The sequence below is a fragment of the Larimichthys crocea genome, chromosome IX (assembly GCF_000972845.2).
Source record: "Larimichthys crocea isolate SSNF chromosome IX, L_crocea_2.0, whole genome shotgun sequence".
Lineage (NCBI taxonomy): Eukaryota > Metazoa > Chordata > Actinopteri > Sciaenidae > Larimichthys > Larimichthys crocea.
Window position 1 is genome coordinate 12,911,615 of NC_040019.1, and position 26,891 is coordinate 12,938,505.

The 26,891-nt window shown below is 44.4% G+C and overlaps 1 protein-coding gene across 1 annotated transcript in view; it reads left to right on the forward strand.

The window, feature by feature from the left end:
- The window catches only part of adamts6 (ADAM metallopeptidase with thrombospondin type 1 motif, 6), a 64,407-nt gene that overhangs the window by 13,163 nt on the left and 24,353 nt on the right, over positions 1 to 26,891 (forward strand). The window contains exons 9-16 of the mRNA XM_019278628.2: positions 1,128 to 1,233; positions 4,707 to 4,853; positions 11,333 to 11,474; positions 14,941 to 15,048; positions 17,273 to 17,418; positions 19,363 to 19,426; positions 22,492 to 22,594; positions 24,493 to 24,626. Coding sequence (XP_019134173.1) covers positions 1,128 to 1,233; positions 4,707 to 4,853; positions 11,333 to 11,474; positions 14,941 to 15,048; positions 17,273 to 17,418; positions 19,363 to 19,426; positions 22,492 to 22,594; positions 24,493 to 24,626 — 950 coding nt within the window. The remainder of the gene's footprint in view (positions 1 to 1,127; positions 1,234 to 4,706; positions 4,854 to 11,332; positions 11,475 to 14,940; positions 15,049 to 17,272; positions 17,419 to 19,362; positions 19,427 to 22,491; positions 22,595 to 24,492; positions 24,627 to 26,891) is intronic.

The window sequence follows — 26,891 nt, forward strand, 5'->3', positions numbered from 1 at the left end:
GTCCACCTGAGGCTGGCTCCAGAAGTGAGTCAGTCTCCATAAGTCCCCATGTCCAAATGTCCAACTTCACAGCAGAAATAAACATGTTTACAGCCTGGTACAAAAAACAGTTTTGGTCTCTGTAGCTAATTTCCCCGTTCATGACAACTGTACTGAGGGTGAATTTATATACACCTCACCTGTTCACATTATATTAAGGCTTAAAGTTATGCAGGATTAAGAGCGTGGACGCTTTGATTGACAGGTGGGCGTGGTTACAGGTGGCTTGTTTGAGCAACCAACAACAGGTAGAGTTTTAGAGTTTGAGTCTGAGCGTGTGATTGGCTGCAGCAGCGTGACGTCGGGATACGTTTTTCCAAAAAAGTGGTTCTGGTTCAACTTGTGCGTTTTTTTGGTAGCCGAAACACAAACACACACTACTCGCTCGAACAAATGGAAAAACCTGAATTTGTCTTTTAGAATATCTCAAATCTGCCTGCGTCGTTCGATACAAGAAGAAAACGTTTAAAAATCTACAACATAATTAAAACACTCTTTCCTTCACACACACATGAATGCACATCCCCCAACACACACACACACACACCTGCTTTGTGCTGTCATATGATCCACTCTGCGCTCACCTGTAGATGTAATCTGTGAAGAATTGCCTCCTGTCTCCCGATCTGACCTGTCAGGCTTTAAGAAAAAAGGACCTGCGACACCTGGACGGTGGAGTGGTTTTAACTTAAACACCCCTCCCTCCCTCGTTCTCTGAGTCTCCTCTGAAAATGAGGAAAACATCTATATTTCCTGACAGCTTTCTGGTGGGGGTACTGTGTGTTGGCGAGGAGGTTCTTGTATTCCCTTTCTTGGCTCGCCGTTTGAGGCGATCCCTTGTTACATGAATTGAAATGTATAAATCTAACTCGTGTCTAGACATTTTCCAGCAGTCGCTGTAGTTTTGCAAAGGAAGGGAGGAAAAAAAAAAAAAGAGGAGCAGTCTAGCTGGTGATGCTGAACTCAAACTGCCCCTGATGAACAGATCATACGTGTGGAATCCCGATTTTATGACCATGACTCTGAAGAATGCTGTTTGTATGTTTGTGTGTGTGTGTGTGTGTGTGTGTGTGTGTGTGTGTGTGTAGGCTTGGCCTCGGTGGCTGGAATGTGCGAGCCGGAGAGGAGTTGCAGCATCAATGAAGACATCGGCCTCGGTTCTGCTTTCACCATCGCACACGAGATCGGCCACAAGTGAGTTTTAATTCAACGTCACGATTTGTTGCCTCCAGATAAGTTCAGCTGTACTCGAGTATTTGTTCTGATTACATTACTTTTGTTTCACCAAACACTAAAAGTCAGTCCCACATTTACTCTTGTCCGGCGGCTTCTTGCTCGCTCACTCTCTCCTTTTCTCTTCTTAGCTTCCTCCGTCAGCGTCCTCTTCACTCTCTTCTCCTCTGCCATCATGTCCATAGAGGCTGCTGAGCCCGGTTACAGGCCCAGCTCCGGTTCTGGCACGACACCGGCTTAACTCCTGGGCCTCTATGGACATAATAAAAACCTCCTCGGGCAGCCCGGCTAACAAACTGAGCTAACAGCGACTACAGTTGTCAGTTTACTTCACTGTCCATCAGGAAACTCTGTAAATCACAGAGCTTTGAGATGGGGCTTTCTCTTTTCCTACAAAAGAAACCAATTACCTTGTTTTAAAGTTCATTATTTTGTGTTTCAAAGTTGCATATCGGACCCCGATTGGCTCCGAACTTGTGATCGTACGATTTACACTCAGATTCAATGTGAGCACGTAATGAAGGACTCAAAGGTCCGGTGTGTGTCAGGTGACTTTTGTCGTGTTTTTCTCGAGTTTTGCAGCCACCATAGTTTTATCTTCATGATTGTAAGTGGAGGGTGAGCTGAGGGGTATTCAGTTGGTTGTGATCTTCCTCCGCCGGGTGTCCGGGCTCAGAGAGAGGAGCTCGGTCATCCGGAGGGAGCTCGGAGTAGAGCCGCTGCTCGGATGGATAAATTAATATCATGCCTTATCGTCGTTGTAGTTCACTGTTTATTCTTCAATTTAGATTTCATGATTTTATTGTCATATTCTGGCACAGACGACTTTTACAGTTCAGGAGTTTGCTTGGAAAATGATCTCACTTCCCCGACAGCTGCCTCGGGGTCTTTACGGTCAGGTCCGTCCAGAGGAACATCCTCTGTTATGATATCTGACAGTGTACGTGTTGTCCGACCGCGTCTGAAATCAAAAGTGTTTATAGCAGCTCGGGACGGCCACCGTGGAAGGCGGGGTGAAAAGTCTGATGTTGTTTAACGTTGAGGATAACGGGCGAGCATTTTCAGACAGTCTCCGAAGACGTTCGCGATGTCGGGCCTGGTTATTCACACGAAAAATGAACGACCTCTTCACGTCACCTACTGTATAATACTCTCCCGTCTCCTTGAGTCGTGGGAAGTTTTTTGGCATCGATCTTCACGTCAGACTTTTTTCACCGCTCAGACGGCGTGTAGCCGTTAATTTTTTACTAATTGTTTCAGGTCAAGTTTCAAGTTGAGTTAAAAGCCAGAGGATAAAAGTGGGTTTGAAGTGCGTCTCCTTTGGGAGGTTATTCCAGAGCCGAGGAGACGCTACCAGAAACATCCCGTCCTAACCGGGCACGGCCGACGATCTGAGGGCTCTGGTGGTTCTGTAGAGGCGAAACAGTGGAGAGGAACTGTTCCTGAAGTGGACACTAAGCCAGTGTAAGAATGCAGGAATAGGGGTGATGTGGTCTCTTCTTGGTTTCTTGGACCTTGTTAGTAACCGGGCTGCAGCGATTTGAATCAGTTGTAAACAGGAAGCCGTTGAGAGGAAGTTCCTGATGGTTCCGAGTTGGAAGAGGGTGGATCCTACGACATTTAGTCAGTTAAAGCTCAGGCTGCCATCACACATGACTCCCAGGCTTATAGGGTCCCTAATATGAGCATCAACAGCCTTAACTGCCCTCAAGCAGGGCACGGTGGGACAACCTGAGGGGTCTGGTGGTTCTGTAGGTGGGTGAGAAGTTCTGAGATGGATGTATGGACTCGACGATGGAGAGATTTATAGACGACAAGTTGGATTTTGATCCTGAAGTTTAACGATGCAGGAATAGGGGTGATGTGGTCTTGTTTCTCGGACCTGATTTTGGGGATTGTTCTGAAGCTGACGAGGTTGCCGTCAAACATGACACTGTTTTGTCTGCTGGAGTGCTGGTAGCCTTTTTCAAATCATGACCACATCGAGTCAGACTCCTTCGACTCGAGCCCACCTCTTCTGCAATCAACGATTATTTTCTCTATTTATTAATCTGTCCATGGTTTTCTCGACCAATCGTTGAGTTGTTTGGTCCATAAAGTCTCAGAAAGAAGTTGATCAAAGCTCGAGGTGACGTCCTCAAATGTCTTTTTAGACAAATATGCTCAGTTCACGGCCTCAGAGGACCAAAGAAACATGCAAATATTCACGTTTGAGGAGCTGAAATCAGAGAATATTTCCTAAAAAGTGACTCAAAACAATGAATTGATCCTCAAAATATTTGGCAGTTGATTGTTGCAGCTCTACTTCGAACCTTTTATCACTTTCACGTGTGCTCTAATAACAAACATTTCTTACTACTCGAGTTCACCAGACCTGCATGTAGCCCCCAGACGTCTTGAACTGTATTTCCACATATTTCCTCATGCAAATGTCAGTGTCCACATACCTCTGGCTCTTTCTTCCTGAATATAAAGCAAAATAATGATGATGTATTAGTCTACGTATCCCCCTCGAGAGAGTTCAGCAAGATGGCGATTTCCTTTATTATGTCTCGTGTCTGCTTCTGTTGTGGGGCAGTTGTAAAAATAGTCTCTGCTTCTTCTGGAGGATGTATGAAGAAACACACACACACACACACACACTCTGCAGCGGCTGATTTATTTCCAGAGTAGGGTAAAATGTCATAAACGCCAGCCTTAGAAAAACAGGTTGAGGCTGTGCTGATGCGGTCAGGTTTGTTATATACATTAGACCTGATTAGCGCTCGTGGACTGTAAGGAGAAGTCAGCTTTGACATCCAGCTGCAACACGAGATCCCCTCTCCAGCAGATAAGAGTTTTTTAAAGTATATTTTCGCAGGGGTCGACTCTGCCTCGCGGCCTGCTCAGACCTGCAGGCGGCGATTGACAGGCAGCCATCAGAGTGGTGATTAGACCTTATTCATTCCTGCCCGAGCTCCAGACAGGGTTTGACCTTTAACCCCCTGGCTCTCCTCCACACAGCTGTTTTCAGAGCCAAAGAGCTCGATCTTTACAGCCACGGCCGCAGAGGGAGGCGTCCTGCAGCCAGAAACCTGGACTGTCTGCTCTGATCCCATCTAAACTAGAGCTACAGCGACATTACACGGGTTTAATCCCGCTGTGCTAAATATGGACTAATATCACTGACTAGTCCAGCAGCAGCTGATCTCACTGCCTAGTCCAGCAGCAGTCAGCCCAGCTCGGCGTCTGTCTTTCAGCCTTTTATTTCACCAAGCTCTCACCAACCACTAAAAGTCAGTCCCACATTTACTCTTGTCCGGCTCCGGTTCTGGCACGACACTGGCTCCTCCTCTTCTTCTTCCCGGTGAAGAAAAGGAAAAGTTGCTTCATTTCGGATCAGCGGGTTAGAGATCATCGAACCCAGCTGACCTTTTTTATTTTGTGTGTTTCAGTTTTGGGATGAACCATGACGGGATCGGGAATTCCTGCGGCACCAAAGGCCACGAGACGGCCAAACTGATGGCCGCCCACATAACAGCCAACACCAACCCTTTCTCCTGGTCCGCCTGCAGCAAAGACTACATCACCAGCTTCCTCGAGTAAGTGGATGACGGTTGTTCCCTGAGTGTGTGTGTTTGTGTGTGTGTGTGTTTTCCTGCTCGCTGCTTTTACAACCCGCCGGGCCCTTGTGGTGACCCGCTAGGCTGTCTTGTAAGCAAGTCCTTCCCCACACTTATTCACATCCATTTCATCACCAAACCTCCTGCCAGACCTCCTTGTGGCTGCGGATGATAACCGGGTGCCTTCCCAACCCCTCTTGCATCCTCGCACCACAAGGCGGGTGATGTTAGAGCTCGTGTGGTGCTCGGCGGTGATGTGTAGGCCAGCTGCCTTTGACCGCCGCCGCTGTTTTGTGGATAAGTCATAGAAGACTTGAAAAAAAGTTGAAGTGCACAAATAAACTGAGGAGTAAAAGCGGTGACGTTTGGCAGAATGAGGGATTGCTGTCTGAGTCCTGCCAGCCTGGCACGGTGAGACCAAAAAAAACTTACACAAGTTTGTTGGAGTTGGAGTTGGAGAAGGCCAGACAAAACATCTGGAGTCTGGCAGTGAACTCTTGATTTGTCAGATCATGACAGGACTGCATGAACTAAAAGCCTGATCCCTGCAGGTTATGGGTACATTGAGTTGAAGCAGTTTTTTAGAGGAGGCATCTAAATGAGCACGCTAATCATCATCAATGCAACTCAACTGGCCGTAGATTTGGGATGAGGTGCGGGCTGTGAAATCGGTGGAGTTCCCCCCCTTCTGCAGCCTTCAAACAATGAACTTTAAGAGTCATCCTGGTCTCAAGCATCTCAGATAGATTTCACTCGGGGACTGTTGGTGGCTGTGTGGACCGAAGACGACTGACTGAGCTCTGGGCGCGGCGCCTTTCGCTCGGCCTCTGCTGGGAAACAGCTTCATTGTGTAGGAATAACAATCAGAAAGTGGTCAGGATTGTTCCCCCCGCAGATGAGAAACATGCTGCTATTCTTCTTTTTTTCTTCACCGTCACAGAATGAGGTCAACGATTCCTCCTCGTCTTTGTAACACTCAACAACTCCGAGCAATTACGTGCTTGCAGAAATAGCAGGATTGTTGTAAACTGTTGCAAAGAGCCACGTTGAGTCTGTTGAACATGTGGACACATGTGGCACCAAGAACCAACATTTTTTCACAATGGAAAGTAGAAGAAACGTGCCAGATACAGCGCCGAGGGAGTCATGGATCATCTCATCTGTGTTTTTATATAATAACAACAGATTAAATTAATATGTAAAGGGGTTGTTTGTAGCAACAAATCACACAGAATCAGAGCTTTTGAGCGTTTTGTGTCCTTTTGTTTTGGTTTTTTGATCCTCGCCGTGCTCATCGGGCAGCTGAAATCGACACGCAAAATTAGCGACTAACTGTTGAACACCAAGTCATTCTCATCACCCAACTAATCAGAGCTTTTTAGCATTTTGTAGCTCGTTGTTTCGGTTGACTCTCGTCCTGCAGGCAGCTGAAAACGGTGATACACTTCACACCCAGGACCAAACGATAAAGTTAGCGGGTAACTCCGTCCATCCATTCTCTTCCGCTTATCCGTGGTCGGGTTGCGGTGGCAGCAGGTTCAGCAGGACGCTCCAGACGTCCTTCCCGAGGCATTCCCAGGCTAGATGGGCTATATAGTCCCTCCAGTGGGTTCTGGGTCTCCTCCCAGTTGGACGTGCCCGGAACAACTCCAAAGGAAGACGCCCAGGGGGGCATCCTAATCAGACCCTATCTCTAAGGCTGAGTCCAGGCAACCGGTGGAGGAAGCTCATTTCAGTGGCTAACTGATAAACATAATGGAAAATGTAGCTGAGGAGTTGGTGGAGACCAAAAACGCAGCTAAAAAAAAGAGATAATATTGGACTTACATCCAGCAGGTGATCAGAAACACGACTGTGGTCGAAGGAAGACGGTTTGCTGACGCGCTTTTTTCAAATCAACTTTAAAGAGTCGAAATGAATCATGGATCTGACAAACTGGCAAGCAGAACATGATTAAAGATACAACTTTGACGTGTGGAGTAACCTTTTTGTGTTGGCGAGTGCGTTGGTTTCTTCATGATGACGTCTTTTAGTATTCAGAGTTACAAGAAGCTGTCCACTTCTCTTGATGTTTCAGCTTCATGAGGTGTTTGAAGTCTGTTGCTTTGCCTCAAAATGGCTCCCCATAAATAACTTGCTTTCAAAAGAATGGACCATTTCAAAACAGAAGAAGAAGAACGGGAAGTTTTTGAGGTACAGAAGGCCCGAGAAGTGCTACAACAATGAGATGAAGGTTCGAGGACCTCGCTGCTGCCACTGCTGCTGTCCTGAACACATTGATCATCACCGTCTGAGAGAGACGATCGCCGAGCAAGTTAGCTCTGCTCGAAGATGTTGATCCTTGATCGCACCAGACTGATTCAGAGGGTCGGCAGGTTTGTGCATCTTCTTTTGCACTCTGGATAATAGAGCTGATTTATTTAAGCGTCCTGCAAAAAAGAAGAAGATATTTGCTCTTTTCTCAGCTCCATCGCCTCCATCTCTAAGAAAACCTCGTGGTGAAGCATCGGTTGGATGCGGCGTGTCTTTGTCATTGTGTGTGTGTCTCTGTTTGTGTATTCATGTTTAGCCAGCGAGGCCCTCCAAGAAAGCCGATAATAGCGGCTGGTGGTTGTCAGATGATGTTTCCGGCCTGAAAGCTGTGAGAGGAGAGGAGGGTTTAGTGAACAGCACTTGTGACAGAGATGACAGTATTATATGCCAGCTTCCAGCAAAGGACACAAAGAGCTGCTTCTCTGCTGCTCTGTCGGGTTCCCGTCCCCCTTTCTTTTCTGGCTCGGATGTCCGAGAGTCCAACAAAAAGAGATTTTTAAGGAGAATCAACGATCGCTCAGGCTGTTATACCTCTGTTTGAGTTTTGGGTTTTATTGCCTTTAGCTTTTATGTTTTCTTACAAAAGCTTTCTGTCTGTAAACTCCCAATTATCCTCCCTTTCTCTCCCTCAATCAGAGTTTTGGATATCGCACATGCTCCTCCAAGCCAAGTAAACAACTTTGGCTGCGGTGTTGGCCTAGATTCACTGTATTGCTGAAGCAATATGTGGTGCTTTGTTTGGGTTTTTTAAGGAATGGTTTATGAATGCACTCACAGTTCAGTCATAGTTTATTCTCCCCCCAAAGTCTGCACGCCGGTTTATAGTCTGGATTTATGAAACTCTCCGAGGCCCCACATGCTCGATTAAATTCGATGTTAGACTTTTGCGCCTTATGTTAATTGTTAGTTTGATTTAATCACCCTGCCGCTGTCTCAACACTCAGTGTGGTTAGTATCTACATGAATGACTCAGTGTCAGAGTTCAGGGATTTGCTGATGTTCTCGCTTATTAGAGGATATTTCCGCTATAAATGAATTTGGCCGAATCCGCCGGACAGGAAGCCTTTGCGACGATGTCAAATAATAGCCTCTATGTTTAAACTTTGACTATTTTGTCTCCCTCCAAACCAATAAATAGTGAAGCTCGCCCTCCGTGCACGGGGAGTCTCAGAGACTGGTTTGTCTCCGTGATGAGAGGGGTCCTCTGAGGGAACAAGAGCCAACAAACAGGATTATTCCGTTCAGTAACTGAGAACAGGGGATGATGGAGAGAGGAAGAAAGACAAGAAGAAGAAGAGGTCTGGAACATTTAAGATCCACTTAAAATACATTTTTTTATTTGCTCCCTCGGATGAAAACAAACAGAATTTATTAGATGATCTTTGTTTTGTTCAGTTTGTTGTTTTGTTTGGATTCTTTTTATGGAAAAACAAAGTCTGCAGCTTAAAAAATAAACTTTAAAACAACATTATGTAACATTTGGTATTTTGTTACAATACAGCGTCCCCTAGTTTCAGAGTGTAATCCCACCGTGGTGAATATGGACACGAACATCATCCAGGTCCCCAGCAGCAGCTGATATCACTGCCTAGTCCAGCAGCAGTCAGCCCAGCTCGGCGTCTGTCTTTCAGCCTTTTATTTCACCAAGCTCTCACCAACCACTAAAAGTCAGTCCCACATTTACTCTTGTCCGGCGGCTTCTTGCTCGCTCACTCTCTCCTTTTCTCTTCTTAGCTTCCTCCGTCAGCGTCCTCTTCACTCTCTTCTCCTCTGCCATTATGTCCATAGAGGCCGGTTCCAGGCCCAGGAGTTAAGCCGGTGTCGTGCCGGAGCTGGGCCTGTAACCGAGCTCAGCAGCCTCTGTGGACAAAATGAAAACCTCCTCGGGCTGCCCAGCTAACATGAACTAACAAAAGAAATCAGTTAACTTGTTTTAAAGTTGCATATCGGACCGTGAGTGGCTCCTCTTCACTCACTTCTCCTCTGCCAATATGTCCATAGAGGCTGCTGAGCTCAGTTACATTACTCGCTCACCCCTGGCTCCGGTTCTGGCACAACACTAGCTTCACTTGGCCTGAAACAGCCCGCGGTACAAACACTGAATAACAAACTGAGCTAACGGCAGCTAACAAACTGAGCTAACAGCAGCTAACAAACTGAGCTAACATGAGCTACCAGCAGCTAACAAACTGAGCTAACATGAGGTAACAGCAGCTAACAGACTGAGCTAACATGAGGTAACAGCAGCTAACAAACTGAGCTCACATTAGCTAACAGCAGCTAACAAACTGAGCTAACATGAGCTAACAGCAGCTAACATACTGAGCTAACATGAGCTAACAGTAGCTAACAGACTGAGCTAAATTGAGGTAACAGCAGCTAACACACTGAGCTAACATGAGCTAACAGCAGCTAACAGACTGAGCTAACATGAGCTAACAGCAGCTAACAAACTGAGCTAACAGCAGCTAACACACTGAGCTAACATGAGCTAACAGTAGCTAACAGACTGAGCTAACATGAGCTAACAGCAGCTAACAAACTGAGCTAACATTAGCTAACAGCAGCTAACAGACTGAGCTAACAGCAGCTAACAGACTGAGCTAACATTAGCTAACAGCAGCTAACAAACTGAGCTAACAGCAGCTAACAAACTGAGATAACATGAGCTAACAGCAGCTAACAGACTGAGCTAACATGAGCTAACAGCAGCTAACAGACTGAGCTAACATGAGCTAACAGGCAGCACAGCTGTCAGCAGTTTACTTCACTGTCCATCATAAACTCTGTAAAATCACAGAGAGTTGAGGCAGAGCGGCCGGAGGACATCAGAGGGAAAACCAGAAAACATTTCCTCCATAAAATATGATCCAGTTTCACCAGAACCAGTGAAATAGTTGCTGCTGTGTGACTTAGTGCCGTAAAGCGTTACGTACTTCTCCCGACCGGAGCCCAAAGTTACATAGTGTGAAACGACGTACGAATGACAGAGACAGTGTAGAGACGTTAGCAGACGTCAGTTTATCAGAGGAAAGTTACTAAATGTTACTTTAAGTTTGTTTGTGGTGCTCAGAGCAAAGGAAAGTAAAAAAAAAAAAAAGAAAGAAGAAATTTCAGGGACTATTTGTCAAATTAGTTACTCCACAATCTTTCCACATACCCTGCATAACTGCAGAATTACCCCCCTGGAGTACGAGCAGTTTGAGTCCAAGAGTTTCTCAAGCGTCAGACGTTAAAATTCAAACGCCGTGAACGAAGCACGGGCAGACGAACATCTGAAAGTCTGGTCAGCAAACATACATTTCTGTAGTTCCACTCCTCAGTCTTATCCTCTCCTCCTGTGATTCAGCTCGACCCCTTAAAGCCCGAGCTCGACATTATTGTTGTCACCGGGCCCAACTTTTCCTTTCGAGGGATGGGAGGAATTCCACTTGGTGTTGCAGCTGCCGCAGCTGGAAGGCGCTCAGCGTTTATAGTAAATAGTTGTAGTGATATTTCTGCCTGAGTCAGGGAGAACAGAGAGAGCTCAGAGTGAAATACATCTCTTTTGTTTGTTTACTCGTATGATTTCAGTGTCTCAGAAACACTGCGAGCTCATTGGATGAATAAAACGCAGCGTGTGTGTGTGTGTGTGTGTGTGTGTTTCCCTGCGAGTTCATTGTGAGCTCACATATTTCTATCTGACAAAACAGACTAAACATAATCCGAGTGCCTGGACATATGACCCTTGGCTCGCTCACAGATTTTTCTCCTCCTTCCCCTCCGTGCTCTGTTATTTCATCAGCTCCTCTGTGGATTCACTATCAGAGGCGACGCACAGAGTAGCGGAGCGCAGAGCCGTATAATCAGAGAGAGGAGGGCCGGGGGCGCGGCGGCCCCCTTTTACCCTCGGGTGCTTTCGACGCTCTCTTTGATGAGGAGGTGTTGATGTGTAACATCGACATTAACTACATGTCATTTGAGATCTTTGACAAGCTACAATGGTAAATGAAACAACACGAAGTCTTAAAGATGACGGGGTGGTGGTGGTGGTGGTGCTTGGGGGGGGGCTAATCATCCAGTCTTGGCTTTTTCTAACTCCGCCAAGTGTAGAAAGGTTTCTTTGTGTAAGAAACAATCCTATTGTAGGTTTGTCTTTTTGACAGCTCAGGTCGGGGGACGTGTCTGGACAATGAACCTCTGAAACGAGACTTCCTGTACCCAACAGTGGCCCCGGGGCAGGTGTACGATGCAGACGAGCAGTGTCGCTTCCAGTACGGAGCCTCGTCACGCCAATGCAAGTATGGGGTAAGAAACCAGCATCCGTCACTGCTCACTGATCTCTCTCACACACAAAAAGGATATTTGATATATGTTTTAACTGGAGCGGCTAAATTATCGAGTTTATAGCAGACATCAAATATTGTCTAAAATCAAAACGCTGCTACAGTCGACGTTCAAACAAGTAAACATCAGTAAATCTTGATTTATGATTAAAGTAATCAAACATTTTTTGTGGATTTACTTCAGAAATGTTTTTATTTTGGGGGTTTGGACTGTTGGCTGGACTGACTGGAACTTTATGACGATGTTCATGTAGTTTTCTGACATTTTTATCAGCCAAGCGATGATACGGTTAAGCATCGTGTGAGTATAGTGGAGAAACGCAGCACTGATAGGTTGTCCTGCCTAAATCCCTGTAAAGACGTGGATCATTGTCAGAGCTGAACGTTATATTTTATACTTTATTGAAGCTACATCCCGTCTCCTCCCTCCATGTCTTTTTCACTCCACCTTCGATGTGTTGTGTGATCTCAGCATCGATTCTTGCAGCTAACTGAGAACTCCATTTTCATGTTTAATATCAGGTGTTGACGTACACGTGCAGCATGTTAGGCCTCAGTGGGATCGTTCTCTTCAAACACGCGATGGAGATATTTGTTTTGTTTTTTCAAATTGTCTTTCCACACGTCGCCTTATTCTTCTTTTTAATCTCTAAACTTCGCAGACAAAGAGATGAAGGATCAAAGTCGACACACTCCTCTCATCGTCTGCGATGATAACCGCTCAGCCTCCGCCGTAATGAGAAAAACCTCGGCGCATGAGGCGACACGGGGGCAGTGAAAGACGAGGAACAATCCTCAAAGATTTAACGAACAATAACGTGATATTGTTGTTGCGTTACATAAATATTTGGCCGCGCGATGGAGGACAGAGATTAGCTGAGATCATAGAGTTATTTCATTTCATTGAAAGAAATATCTGACAGCAGATTATAACAGGCCCCAAAATCAAGCCCTGTTATTTTGGCTCTTAAGCTCATAATTGTGGTTTTAGATCAGCATGAAAGACACACATTTATGAGCGGATTGGATTCCAGCGCTGATTCAACAGAGAGCATAGATTGGAGTTTTTTCGTCTGACAATAAGATCTATTTCATGCAGCCATCTGTGAAAGAGATGCCCTCTACGACTGCTTACAGGACAGACGTGACCACAGAAATGGATAAAAGGTCTAATGAATGGAAGAGTCTGGTTTCCCCCCCGAAGCCATAACTTATTGAACTTTTCCACATTTGGATGAATCAAGGATCCAGAAGAGCGGCGGATGGGAAAGGAAGGGAAGTTTAGTCAGAGCGTATCAAAGTTTATCTCTGATATTGCGATAAATAATGTCACACACGCATTTTAGTCTTAATAATTCTCTTTGGGGAACAGGCTGGGAGATAACAAAATGATTTGTTGTGTTTTTAAAACGCAGAAAAGTCTCAAAATCTGGGTCACAAATCTGAACGATGTTCACTCATCTTCGGGACGGGACAGAGATTTAGCACCACACATGACCCGGTGTGTCCCGTTCAACTGGGCTGAACTTTGAACAGCAGTGTAGAGCAGCGACAAAGGGACGCTCCCTTTGACACTCGTAGCATGGACGTAGTCTCCGTGACGTCACCCACAGGTTTCTGATTGACCCACCTGTCAATCAAAGCGTCCACGCTCTTAATTCTGCATAACTCTGAGCCTTCATATAATCTGAACGGGTTTATTAGGCTTGTTTTAGCTTGATTTGGCTTGTTGTGGTGAATTCCTTGTTGAAACTAGTGCAACTGTTCATGTAAGTCAATATTTTTGTACGTGTAAAGTCCAAAGATATTAAATATAATAATATAATCGATGATTTGTTTGAGGCTCTTATTGGAGCTGTTTGTTGCCGTCATTCAGATCTGGCATTTTGCTTGAAACGATCTAAGAAGCAGAAATAAGTCAGCCTTCAGATGAACCGCAAACACGACACAAATCAACCTAACTTTGTATTTAGGGGTCATTACCAGACGAGGTTATGAACCGTTGATGCGGAGCGATATTTCACCGAATATGGTCGACGATACCTTTCAGAACCGGCTGGGCCCGAGCGGTGGGGGGGAAATCACAGGCTTTAAATCACAGCGTGAGACCGTCAGAGGTTGGGAAAAGTTACACAGACGTCGAGGGAGGAAATCGTCGGGGTAATTTATAGCGATACTTTGGTTACTTCCCACTCCTTAGCGCTCAAAGCCACCCTCGAAAAACCCAGTGTTTATGAGACGCTGGGAGCTGAAGGTATGAAAAACAAACAACCTTTGATGACTATATTACCGAGCACCCACCCCTCGCCGGCTTGTTCTCTCTTAGCGTAAATCCATCAGGCACATCCACATCCAGGTTCGTTAAACGTCCCCCGGACGCTGACCTTTTAGCAGAGGGGCCGAGATAGTGAACGGAGCAACGGGGCGGCTTATTGAAACCAGCTGGCGGCGGCGGTGGCGGTGGTGGTGGAGGTGGGAGGGACGGTGTAGGGAGTCGCTGCAACCAGAGAGAGTGGCAGTTTGCTGCTTTATTTAATCTGGATAGGCTCAGGGAGCTGCAGGGCCCCCCGTGGCATATTTACTGACCCCCGGGGTCAGAATCTATGCGCACCATCGTAACTCTTTTTCATGGGGCTGCTCTTCTGCCCGTACACAATTGTCCTGTAAAAAAAGCCTTTGAAGTGGAGACGCGAGGAGACCCCGGGTCGGTTTAATGGGAAATCTAATGCAAGGTTGTGCAGATCTGTCCTTGTAACATATGTTCACTTTATGGTTTTATTTATTTGGGGGGCAACTTAGTGCTGTCTACCCCCCTATCTCCATCTGCACTCCCTCCTCTTAGTCATCTAAATGGATTCTCCTCATGTTCTCGACTGAGGAGTGAGGAGGAGAAGATGGAGATATGATGTTTACTCAGGCCGCTCGGTAATACTAAAGATATTTGTTCGGCCTACAAGTCTTTATCTAAGACTTGGGAGGCCTATTGCTCACTCTTGATTTCCCCTAAGAAGATGAAATTGGATTTCTTGAACTGATGCCACGGTCCCATGTGGTCCGCAAGGTTGAACGTGAGCAAACGTTAGTCATGGTGTTGATCCAGCTGACTCTTCATTTCTCATAAGAGAACATTAACAGCACCCGGTGACCCTCGGCGTATTGCTCAAGATGCGCCGTGATCCAAAGCATATGGGCTCTCTTGAAGCTCGTCTTGATGTGGTCTCATCAGCTCGTCTCATCCTCTCTTACGATTCGATTTGGAATCGTCCTGCAGATTTATGGATTTTTTGTGCTGTCAGAAGAAAAACATTAAGAGGAAAAACACCAAAGGCTACTGATAAATCATTCTCACCCTTAATTCAACAATCCAACCCACACGAGTCTGCTGAGTTGATTTATTCTGACCAACTTGCTTTTGCCTTCTTTCCTAGGAAGTGTGTAGAGAGCTCTGGTGCCTTAGCAAAAGCAACCGCTGTGTAACTAACAGTATCCCTGCTGCAGAGGGGACTCTGTGCCAGACCGGCAGCATCGAGAAAGGGGTAAGTCATCCGCAAACAAACACGTTTTCTCTACAGATACAACTAAAGCATTAGATGGAGGCCATTGACAGACATTCATCGTACACGTTAGCTCAGTGACTTCAACAGGTCGCCACCAAAGTTTTACCTTCCTGTGAAACATCAACACTGGAGTATGGCGTTGTAAATCAGAGAAGTTGACGTAATGTAAGGTTTACTGAGAAAAGGTTTACCACCCCTCAAGTCTTAATTTGCTGTGTCTCAGTTCGGATACTTCTATGTAGTACTCTGTGTACTCAGCAGGGTAACTCGAGTATAACTGTTAGCACCAACATTTAACTGCCAAAATATAAACATAAAACATATGTACAACTTAAGGGAAGTGTTCAGTGTTCAACACGCCGCCATCCAAGCTGCATTTTGACATAACTGACAGTGTGAATGCACATATGGAAGTATGGAAGTACGAGAACTGGGACACAGCATTAGACATTCATGGTACCCAGAGGATGAACCCTACCTGATCTCCCCTCGAGCACCAACGTCAAGTTAGTGCTGAACTTGCTGAATAAATCCCTGTAAAGTCATTTTCAAGGGTTTCCATTGACATTCATTGATTTCAGTCTAGTGGCACTACTTTCTACCAGTAAATCTCTTGAGAGCTCATTCTGTGCATCATCCAGACTTTATTTCTGGTAGAGACGATGTGAGCGTCACAAATGAAACTCCATTCACTTCCATTATATTTTTGGAACTGTCTCTGCATGACGGCTGCAGATATCACAAGAGAGAGAGTAAGGGAGAGAACTTCCCTCCTCGGTGTGCAGAAATTAGCCTCAGCTAACTCTGGAAAGAGCTAGTGTTCACTCATGCAATGGGTACTACCACACACACACACACACACACACACACTTAAACACACACACATTCAAGCAGGCCAAGCTTTAGGTCATCGGCCCGCTGTTTATGCCAGCCAGGTTAGAGGAGACAGTTTTAACATGGATTACGGCAGCCATTGTCACCGGATGGTCCGAGGTCTAAAAGGGAAGAATGGGAGAGTGTCACGAGCTGTCACCCGCGATTACCGTTAGCTCAGTGGAGCCTTTGAGGACCGGGGCCCACGGACAGGGTCCTGGACAACACAGGGGGCCCCAGGTTGAGCCCGGGGGGCTTTGGAACAGCTTTCGGAGCAGCTTTAGGAGAGCCAGTGGCATACTACCCGTCTGCCCCTGCCGGGGGACGGCTTCAAAGGAATATGAATGTCAGCCATTTCTCACCCAGCATGTAATGGAGAGAGGCCCTTCCAACAGGAGCAGGCAGAGCGAGGGGGGTGGAGGAGAGGCGGACACTGACCAACAGAGAGGACTTTTTAAGTTTTTACCCGACTCCTCCGCTCGGCTTGGACGGTCAGATCTTCCTCCTGTGTCCTGATCTCTCCCGTTAATCTGGTTTAGGCAGCGTCTCAGGAGGTGAATGAATAAGGCAGAGAAAGAGGACAGTGACCCGACGTAGCCCTCACCTTGACCGTCTCAGGTGTCTCTCTCCAGGTTCTTAACCTACTGACACAATTTGACGAGACAAAGGCGCCGCCTCTGATCCCCCTGTCCTCCATCTGAAGAGCTTAGCACGAGGCTTAAAACACACCTGAACCGCCACACGCCGCGCTGTCCACCCTGAAAACCTCACAGCACTCAGACATTAAAGGAAACACATGAGTATGAGAAGTTAATTAAACCGAAATAAATGATGATTTAAGGTCAGAAAATGCACAAATTAAAGGAATGGTACAACATTTTATGATTTTATGAATGTTGGACACAAACAGACTCGAGTCACACGAACAAGCAAACAATAAACCTCAACAGGGTGGAAACAAAATGTAAAATGTCCGGCGGTAACAGGACTAATGTGGAAATTAAATGATGATGGTGAGTAATCGTGTAATCACGAGTTAGTGTGTGTGTGTTTTTAAAGTGAGACAGAAGAGAGAGGACGCGTTACTGTAGGCGAACGCCATCACTCACAGTCTGTATAGTCTACATTTCACTATACACAGATGCACATAAATTTATAGTGAGCTAATAACTTGGAAAACCATAAAACTGACACTTAAAAATTCAGCGTTGTAATAAGTTGCATATTATTGCGAGTCCCGATCGTTAATGTGTCTTTTTGTTGTAAAGAAATGATTCAAACTCCATAATAACCTCCCCGTGTCTGTGTTTTCTGCTCCTCCCCGGGTCAGTGGTGCTATCAGGGGGAGTGCGTGGCGTTCGGTACCTGGCCTCAGAGCGCAGACGGAGGCTGGGGTCCCTGGTCGATGTGGGGGGAGTGCAGCAGGACCTGTGGGGGCGGTGTATCCTCCTCCATGAGGCACTGTGACAGCCCAGCGTAAGTAGGCAAAGTAAGCCACAGCAAGCTGAACACACACATCCAGGTCCTGCCTACAGGTGTGTGTTTGTGTGTGTGTGTACGTGCAGGTGTGTACGCTGTGTGGATGTGTGTTATGTCCCGGTGGGAGCAGAGATGATCAGATTATTAAATTAATAGTCAAATAATTAAGTGGCTCTTCATTTAAAGCTCTGTGATCACTTAACCATGTTTATAATGCATTATAATGTGCTTATAGCAATGTATAATTACAGTTGTCATAAATATTCATAATTCATTATAACAATACACATTATGAGGCCTGTGTCTATAACGCATTATACTGTGCCTTTAGCGATACATAAATATAGTTATAAGAAGTGTTCACTGTGTCACTTTCGATAATCATAACACATCTATAATGCATTATAAACATACTTGTATGTATAATTATAGTTATTACAGGTTGTAAATATTTGTTTATTGACACATTATAAGACCCATGTTTATACTGTGCCTTTAGCGATACATAAATACAGTTATAAGTGCTCATAAATGGGTTATATACATTCATAGTGACTCATAAAGTCAAGTTTCATAACACTTCATAATTGCTGCTCACATTTTTTGGGCAGTGATCAAGCAAGGACCTTTGTAATTGTCATAATAAGCTATTATAATCATTTCTAATGCACCATAATGTGATTATAATGCATTATAACGCATCAAAAGTGTAACAGATAGTGCAGTGATGGCCAGGTGATGAATTCATTTATGTTTTATAACCAAATTAGTCCTTAGATGTGATGCTTTTCCTGTTGAAACAGGTCAGCAAGTCGTCAAACACGAGGATAGAAAGGATTGATAATGTATCGATTGGACTTTTCAGTGGTCATCAGTGTAGATGCACTGTTTTCCAGGACGTTGTCCCCATTTCATGCTGTCCTTAGAGTGATGTCATGTTTTAAATGAAGAGATGCCACACTCGTCTCACAAAGGTCGAACCAATAAACACTTCGTTCACTTCAATAAACTCCAGCTGAGTCTGACCAGTAACTCATGATGACAAGGTAGATACTGTCGGGTTAATGACGCTGTTACAGTATGTCTGAGTAAAGTTTTGTTTATTACTTATAAATTCAGCTTTTCATCTGGAAGAAAAAGATCTTTAAGTCTGTCTGCTGCATGTGCAACCAGTTAAGACGCAGCTCGTTGTCTACTGTAGGTTTTAGTCCTGTGTAGGCCTCTCATGTGTCCTCACTAGACAAATCATTGTCCAGTGCATCTTCGTCTGGCAAGTAGACGTTTGGGATCTTTATCTCTCTTCCAGCGTTGCATTCCTTTTGTTTTTCGGAGGCTAGATATTACGTCAAACACGTCATGGGAAGACGGGAGAGAGAGCCAGAGTGAACCAGAGGGAAGGAAAAAGAGAAAAGGGAGGGAGGGGAGGGAGGAGAAGGCACCGGCATAATGTGGAACACCTGTGTAAGGTGATCGCTGCTGCTCAGGCATCAGCGCAGAGAGGAGGGAGGGAGGAAGAGAAAACACAGCCAGGACGGCCTCGAACACATTCATTACAGAGAAGGTGAAGGTGAGACGAGATAATAAGGAGTAGACGTTGTAAGACGTGAAGCGAAGGAGCAGACAAGGAGTCTCTCTCCCAAATCTAAATGGCATGTCACACTTAAGAGCTCTTAGAGCGGCTTGGGTTTCATGAATGAATCATTGGCACACACACACGCTCACACACACACACACACACACACACACACACACACACACTTTGTCTTCTGGCAGAGACTTTTTTTTTTAAGGGACCTGTTTCGTGACCTGCATTCACCAACAAGTCACTCACCTCAAGCATCAAAACCAAAAAGATTCTTTGTGTTTGATTCTTTTATGGTTGTAATTTATCGACGTGACCCGTCGGAGATGTCTCACTCACCTCTCTCCTGTGTCTCTCAGCCCGTCCGGAGGAGGCAAGTACTGTCTCGGGGAGAGGAAACGTTACAGATCTTGTAACACCGACGTGAGTTTGTCTTTCATTTCTTTGCCTCCATGGTTTTTTTTTTTGGGTTCTGCTCAAATGTTTTAGGTACAAAGTATACAAAGAGGCTCGGAACCTGAGCCGTCCCTCTTGATGGATGTTCTAGAGATGGTCGGTCTGGATTCGTCCTGTCACAGCACACGACTGCCGAACATGTTATCTTAGGAAAAAAAGCCTTTATAAGGAGCATGTTAGTTAGGCAGCTGACTTTTTAAGCTGTCTGACATGTTTTCTTCCTGGAACGAAAGCACACACACACACACACACACAGGCGGTCATTCAATATTCCCCCGGCAACTTTGGGTTTATTCGTCTCTCTTTGTCACTTAATAGTTCACATATTGTTTGTGACATTTCACTTGAGTCAAGCGATGATGACGGTCTCAGAGCATATTCCATGAAAAGCAAATTCACAGGGTGTTTTTTTTTTTTTTGTAGGTTTGGAGCAAAGCTTTAAACAAATATTTAACATGGCTGCGAGTCGAGATCTCTGTTCAACTATTTCTAGGTGGGCTTTTTTTTTTTTTTCACAAGGTGAAAATTGAAATAGTTATAGAGGCCCTGGTGGACGTTTAACCGCAAGTCTTTAAAAATAACAGCTGAAAGCAACCGCTGAGTGTTTTCTTTGGAAAACAAACAACATCCCTAACCGCTATTTCATCACACTGACCACACCTTGTCCAGGGAAATGTGTGTGTGTGTGCACCAGATGTAGCTACAATGACAAATACTCACACACTCACATGAATAAATTGATGTTTATATCCAGCGGTCAGATATTATTTGTTAATGCTGCCTCCCTTCCTGTTTCTACTATACATGAGTCCTGTGGGTGCTGTTAGCATTAGCATAATGCTTCATGGAAGAGCTATTGAAGAAGCTTCTGATTGGACGTGAGCCCGTTAGGGTTAGACAGTCTGACTTCTGAAACAAAGATTAACCAAGAGTAGCTGCTGAGCTAAACGCACGCTGATGTTTATCATTATCTTCCTTTAGCTTCTTAGCATGCTTACATAACATGTCATAAACTATAAAGTTAGTAAGTTTTGGCCTGATGATGGCGTTAATTCACAGATCAAGGAGTCATCGAAGTTGTCGACAATAACAATCCATCTGTTTATCACTCACAACAACAAATGCAGTCCTGTAGTACTCCAGACCACGAGGTCTCAAGACCACTTCTTGATGTTTTGGTTTCATCTCATAATCGCCTTGTCTCGGACTTTGTATTTTGACTTAATTGACAGTATGAACATGCAGATGTACTCAAAATATATAAGTATGGAAGTACGCAAATTGAGACATAGCATCGGACTCGATACACTTGGTCTTGGACGACAGCACTGAACAGATGTCAACCTCGTGGTGGCCTCAGGTGGATTAAGATTCATGGTCATTTGGACCGAATGTCTTGTCAATGTATCCAGTCGTTGTTTAGATATTTCAGTCTGGAACCAATGTAACGTGCCAGTCGACAACCTTAAGAAGTGGTGGAGTGCCTTGGCAGTGCCAGTGTCCCAGTGTGCAGCTACCAGTCCATACTTTGGTCCATACTGGACTTGAACCGGCCACCCTCCGGTTCCCAAGCCTAAGAGCTATGTCGTCAGCATACAGCAGAATTTGTTGTTTCTCAGCCCACACAAAGATTACTAAAGTGAATTTTGTCAGACTTGACAAAGAGCCACAGGAGATGATATAAAACTGATTTCACAGATCGTGTTGTAATCTGGTAAACTGACCTAGTCATGTGGAATCACCTTTAACTTGGAGGTCAACTTGAACTCTAGAGACCAGAGATGTGCAACGGCGTCACATAAATATGCAATGTGTGATACTGGTTGATTAGTCAATCAACAACATCTGGTTCCAGTTGTGTAACTGTGAAGACGTTGTGAAGTCTTCTTCGTTAGGTTTTGGACTTCTCTTGTAAGACATCACCATGATTAATCGATGAATCAACAGGTTAATCGATAATGAAATAATCTTTTCAGTGGAAGCTTTTGATGTTCTCTTCCTTCGAACACGTGTTGGCACATGTAAATCACGTTTGATCTCCATATTGTCATTTCAGCACACACTTGTAATAATATTATCCTGTCTCTTCTGACTCAATCTGCATGTTTGATGTGCAAAGTTTAAAGCTGCCATATTGGCAAAACACTTGAGCGGTAATGAAAGTGGCTCAGCCTTCCCTATGGTCCACTCCAAGGTGGAACACTTTCAGCATGTGAAATACAGCTTTGACCTAAGAGCTTTTATTTGCCCCGTGGGAGAGTGTTTTGGGGTTTCTAAGGACCTTTTCACACCAATAAAGTGTTTCTTTCCACTTTTTTTTCCTTACTGGAGCAACACATGAAAACAAAGCAAACGCAAAACACACGGTTCTCAATTAGGACTTCCAAGAAACAAGTCTGTTTTAGTGTCTGAAAATAAAATGTGACATCTTGTGCAGACTTTATCCACCATGATGTCTGTGCAAATTAAAGAAATACTCATTGCACAAGATTCACTTACTCAAATGCTAGCCTGCGTCTGCAGAACTTAGCTGTAGCTCCTTGAAATCATCAGTTTTTATGAATGCACGCCACAGATTTGTGGATTTATGGATGTTTTTTTTATCCTATTGTTCCAGTTATGAACTGGTTTCCATTCATTTGAGAAGAAAAGAAATCAGTTGGCAGACTCTTAAAACTTGTATAATTCATCATGCCGTTTCATGGCGAACTGATTAGAAAAGTCTGTGTTGCATTACTCGATACTCACTGTGATAGATTACACAACTCAATAAAGTTTTGTTTGTAATACTTAACTTTTATTACGTTAATAACAAACAAAAGAAAACAACAGTTTCCAGGCACTATGACATCTATATCACAAACATTAAGCTTTATGGACAGCAAAGCTTCATGCAGCTCTTTGTGATGATTTATCTATGATTGGTAAAGCATGTGTGAGTCTTTTAAAGGGATGAAACTGGACTAAGACACTGCTGGTAAAGTCCTTGAAGAAAATAATATACGCTCTAATATATATACTTCTTTTTGCAGGCCTGTCCTGCTGGATCTCGTGATTTCCGAGAGAAGCAGTGCGCCGACTTTGACAGCATGCCTTTCCGTGGGAAGTACTACAACTGGAAGCCTTACACTGGTGGTGAGTTCAGGACTTACATCAGTGACACTATAAAGAATGGATGTCGTATCCGTGACGTCACCCACAGGTTTGACGTGTGGTGGCTCTGGCCGCCGCCATGTTTGTAGTCCTTCTTGCCTCTTCCGCCTCCAGGAAGAAACTGTTTTGACCTTGGCAGAAACACATGTTTCGTATCGGCCCTCTTAGCTCATAAGTAGTTGGTTGAGAAAATATGTTTTCAGGTCCTTTAATAGGTTTGTGTGTCAAGTCATTCCCAAGTTTTTACTAGCTAGTTTGGATAAAATAAAATCTGGGCAATATGTTAGCAGAGAAATAAAAGTAGAGAGTTACTGTAGCTGTAATATAACTAATATAATAATATAACTAATGAAAAATGTGTGTATATAATCCATGCAGCTGAGAATGCTAATGTAACTGATGATAGTCGTTTAGTCAGACATTATTAGCATTACGTTTTCTAATTTATATTATAGGTATATTATGTAAGTTTTGTGAATGATAATTTAAAATCTTAATTTTTCCAAAGTTTGACCAAGTGTCGGATCAGATGTCGACATATATTTACTCAATCTAAACTTGTTATGTGCTTGCAGGCTAACGTTAGCACCTTTTCGTTAGCTAGTAAAGGCATTACCGCAAGAAGTTACCGTAGCTGTGACATAACTGCCCAAATTAACAACTATATGTAAACAATGTATCATATATATGTGTATGAAATCATTTTTGTAAATTATAATTTTAAATCTTCTCAGTTTACATCATTTTTAAGAAGTTTGACTGTATTTACTCAACTAAACTTATGTGCTAGCACGCTAACATTAGCTCCTTATTTCAAGCAGTCGGGTGTAAATATTTAGCAATAACTAATCTCTGTGCAAGAACGAGTTCATGTGGTGCAACCAGCTTTAATTTATTGATACGTAAATCCTCATTTATTAAACATCTGTGCTGTTAACTGGGCTAAAGTTGAACCCGCTAATAGCTGATGCAATATTTCACACATGCAATCCGTGTTAAGTGTTGAGCTGTCATCTCCTTTTTTGCATCACAAATGACGGTCTGCAGGCCGGCCGGCCTTCTGCAGTTAAACAGGGGAAGGTCTCTTTGATGGCTCTGAGAATTCTTCAGATTCCTGCTGCACGTTTGAAGACCCCTCGCTGCTCTTCTGGATCTGCTCCTCGTCCAACCTCCCTGTGATTTTCACACTGTAGACAGACGTCTTGACACATTTCACGTCGAGACTCTCCCAGAAGAAAGACTGGAGCTCAGTGTTTCTCTTCGGTTTCTTCTGGATCGACACTTATCTCACTGAGCCAGAATGGGTGGAAGTGCTATTGTACTGTATCAGAGTTATTGGCAGGAGTTTAGGAGTACAGGCCTCGTGTCAGTTTTCTCCTTGATGTCAGATCATGGAAAATATCCACTTAACTAAAAACACAAGAAAAAGTGATAAAAGTTCGAAGCATGTAAACACTGCTTTTATTTTCTTTGAGAGATGGAAGAGTTTAAGTTAGATCTCTTTTATCACGGGGGTCTGTTTTGTCAAATCCATCACCTCCTGACTCGCAGTGTTCCTCGTGCTGGGAGCCGTCATGTAAAAACAGCAGATAACCTGCGTCAGTGTAATTGTTGTTGGCAGCCGCCGCTATCTCGGTTGGTGTCGGCGTTTTACGGTGACGTCAAGCTCGGGGGGTTTTAGATCTGAGCGCCGCTGACTTTCGTCCACATAATTATTATTGTCAACAAGTGGAGAGGAGATCCCAGAGCTGGCTGCAAAGTCCAGGGACGATGCAAGTGTTTGCCATGTGTTCTTTATCATTTATCTCTCGAGTTGGTCAGTTAGCGTTCAGGTCATGACGTGTGTGTCCTCTTCTTTGTGTGTTTTCTGTGTAACCCAGGTGGTGTGAAGCCCTGTGCGTTGAACTGCCTGGCAGAGGGCTATAACTTCTACACCGAGCGCTCTCCTGCAGTCATAGACGGCACCCGATGTCAGGCCGACTCTCTGGACATTTGCATCAATGGAGAGTGTAAGGTAAGGGTGGCGCAGTGGTTTGTCTGTTGTTACAACTTTATCTTCCTTGATCGGTTTCCCAAGTCCTCGTTTGTTCGACTAAGGCCGCATTCAGACATGAAAACGCAGGTTGTGGTTGCAGCAGTGTGGCCCGCAGGGGTGAAACTGAGCCGGATCCAACTTTTGCGGCCGCCAATCAGACGCCCAAACCGGTCAGAGCTTCACAGCCTGAAACTGAGACCTGATCTAAATTCTGATACTCTACCTGTCGTGTTCTGACTTTGTTTGTTTCACGAAGCAGTCTGACTGAAATTCACGCTGCAAAGAAGTTCAGTTTGGTTTTAGAGAGGCAGAGGCAGCAGGGGTTTAGCGACAAAGACAGTGAATGAGAGTGAGCGAGCGACGGCCTCGATAAAGTCGGTCGATCAGAGAAATAAAAAGTTACTTTCTGATTGTTTCACAGCGGTTACGTTCCTTTTAACAGACTGGTGGTCGGCCAGCATTAGCAAAACTCAGTGATGTACTTACCGACTTTTTGTGGGGCTTTCAACTACATCTCTTCCTCGTGTTATGATTGAGTTAGTGGCCTGTTGTCATGTGATCAAGGTGCTATATCCAGGTCACATGATGACAACAGAGCAATCTCTGAAAGAGACTGGTCAATAATCAACGTCCATGTTCAGTTTTGATTCTTTATTCTTAGCTTTTCATAAAAGAGATGAGAAAAATATACTATCAGGATGTTAAAAGAGCTTCTTAAAAATACAATAAATAAACCGTATGGAGTTTATATACTCAACGCCACTGAAAACATACTATAGGTCGTATTGTAGGAAGTATTTCCTGTCATAAACATGTCATCTGTGCTGTTTAATTAAAGAAAATCAGGCACATTTACATCATTGCCGGGTCCACGCTCTTAACCCTGCATAACTTTAAGCCTTAATATATGAACAGGTGAGTTGTATATAAATTCACCCTCAGTACAGTTGTCATGAACGGGGAAATTAGCTACAGAGACCAAAACTGTTTTTTGTACCAGGCTGTAAACATGTTTATTTCTGCTGTGAAGTTGGACATTTGGACATGGGGACTTATGGAGACTGACTCACTTCTGGAGCCAGCCTCAGGTGGACGTTTGAGGAACTGCAGTTTTTGGTTGCGTATCGTGTATTCTGAATATAATAACACACAACACTGAGACGTCAGCCTCAGTGGGCTCTTGTGATGGAGTGACATGTTCTAGCTCCACATCAGCTGACCTAAGAAGAGTTCCCTCAGCCTCCATGCTAAGTTTTTATCTTCGGCGACGCAGTTTGCCAGATACTGATTGCATAAACGCGACTGCCAAAGCACAAAAAAAAAACGAGAAACTGCAGCATTCTCCAGCGAAGAACAATCAAGTCTTTGAGTCGCTGATTGTGGCTGATTGTGTTGGAACGACTGGCATCGCTCTGCTCGACTCTTATCAGCGCTCTGCAGCCTCGAGCGTGTTTGTTGTGTGATAAATAAAACACAAAAATCATTGTTTTGATTGAATAATGATTTTATATTTATTTGGAAAAAAAAGGCTGATTCAACAACATTTTATTGAAAGGACTTGGCAGTCGGTGCCGTCTTTGTTTTCACAAGCATAAATCATTTTTGTACAGTTTGTGTATGTGTGGAGATGAGAGGAGGTTTTCTTGTGTGTTTTCTGAGATGCAGCTGAAATAACTTTTTGGTTTGCTCGCTTTAAGTATTTGCTTTGACTTCCACCTGACCGTACAATTTGATTCCTGTTTGGCATGGAGCGCTCGGGCGTCCGTGCCAACAACATTACTCTGATTCTAATATAAAAACACAACATGGTGTGTGTGTTTTAATGGGAAGAGAGCTCTTCAGAGGTGGAATATTCCCGACCAAAAAGGAGCACTTGCAGGTTTATTTCCAGTCCAAGTCCAGCGTGTCGGTTTTATTCCAGAGGCTGGCTCGCCGATTCGCTGCCACACTGTGATAAATCTCCAGAACACTGTCTGCTTGGAAAGCTTTCAGAAACACTCAAAACTGCTCTGCTGTGTGCAGGTGCTGCAGAGACAAAGACAGAAAGACAGCGAGCGATAGAGAGTAGAAAGATCCAAAGGACGAGTGGAAGTGTCGGCAATAACAGCAATCCTCCCAGTCGTATTGTCACACAGCGACTGAGTCTGAAATCACTCCCTGTTTAGTCAGTTACTTTCACAATGTATTAACCTTCAGGTCGTTTCCTGATTGGCTGATTTATTGTTTTGGTCCATAAAATGTAAA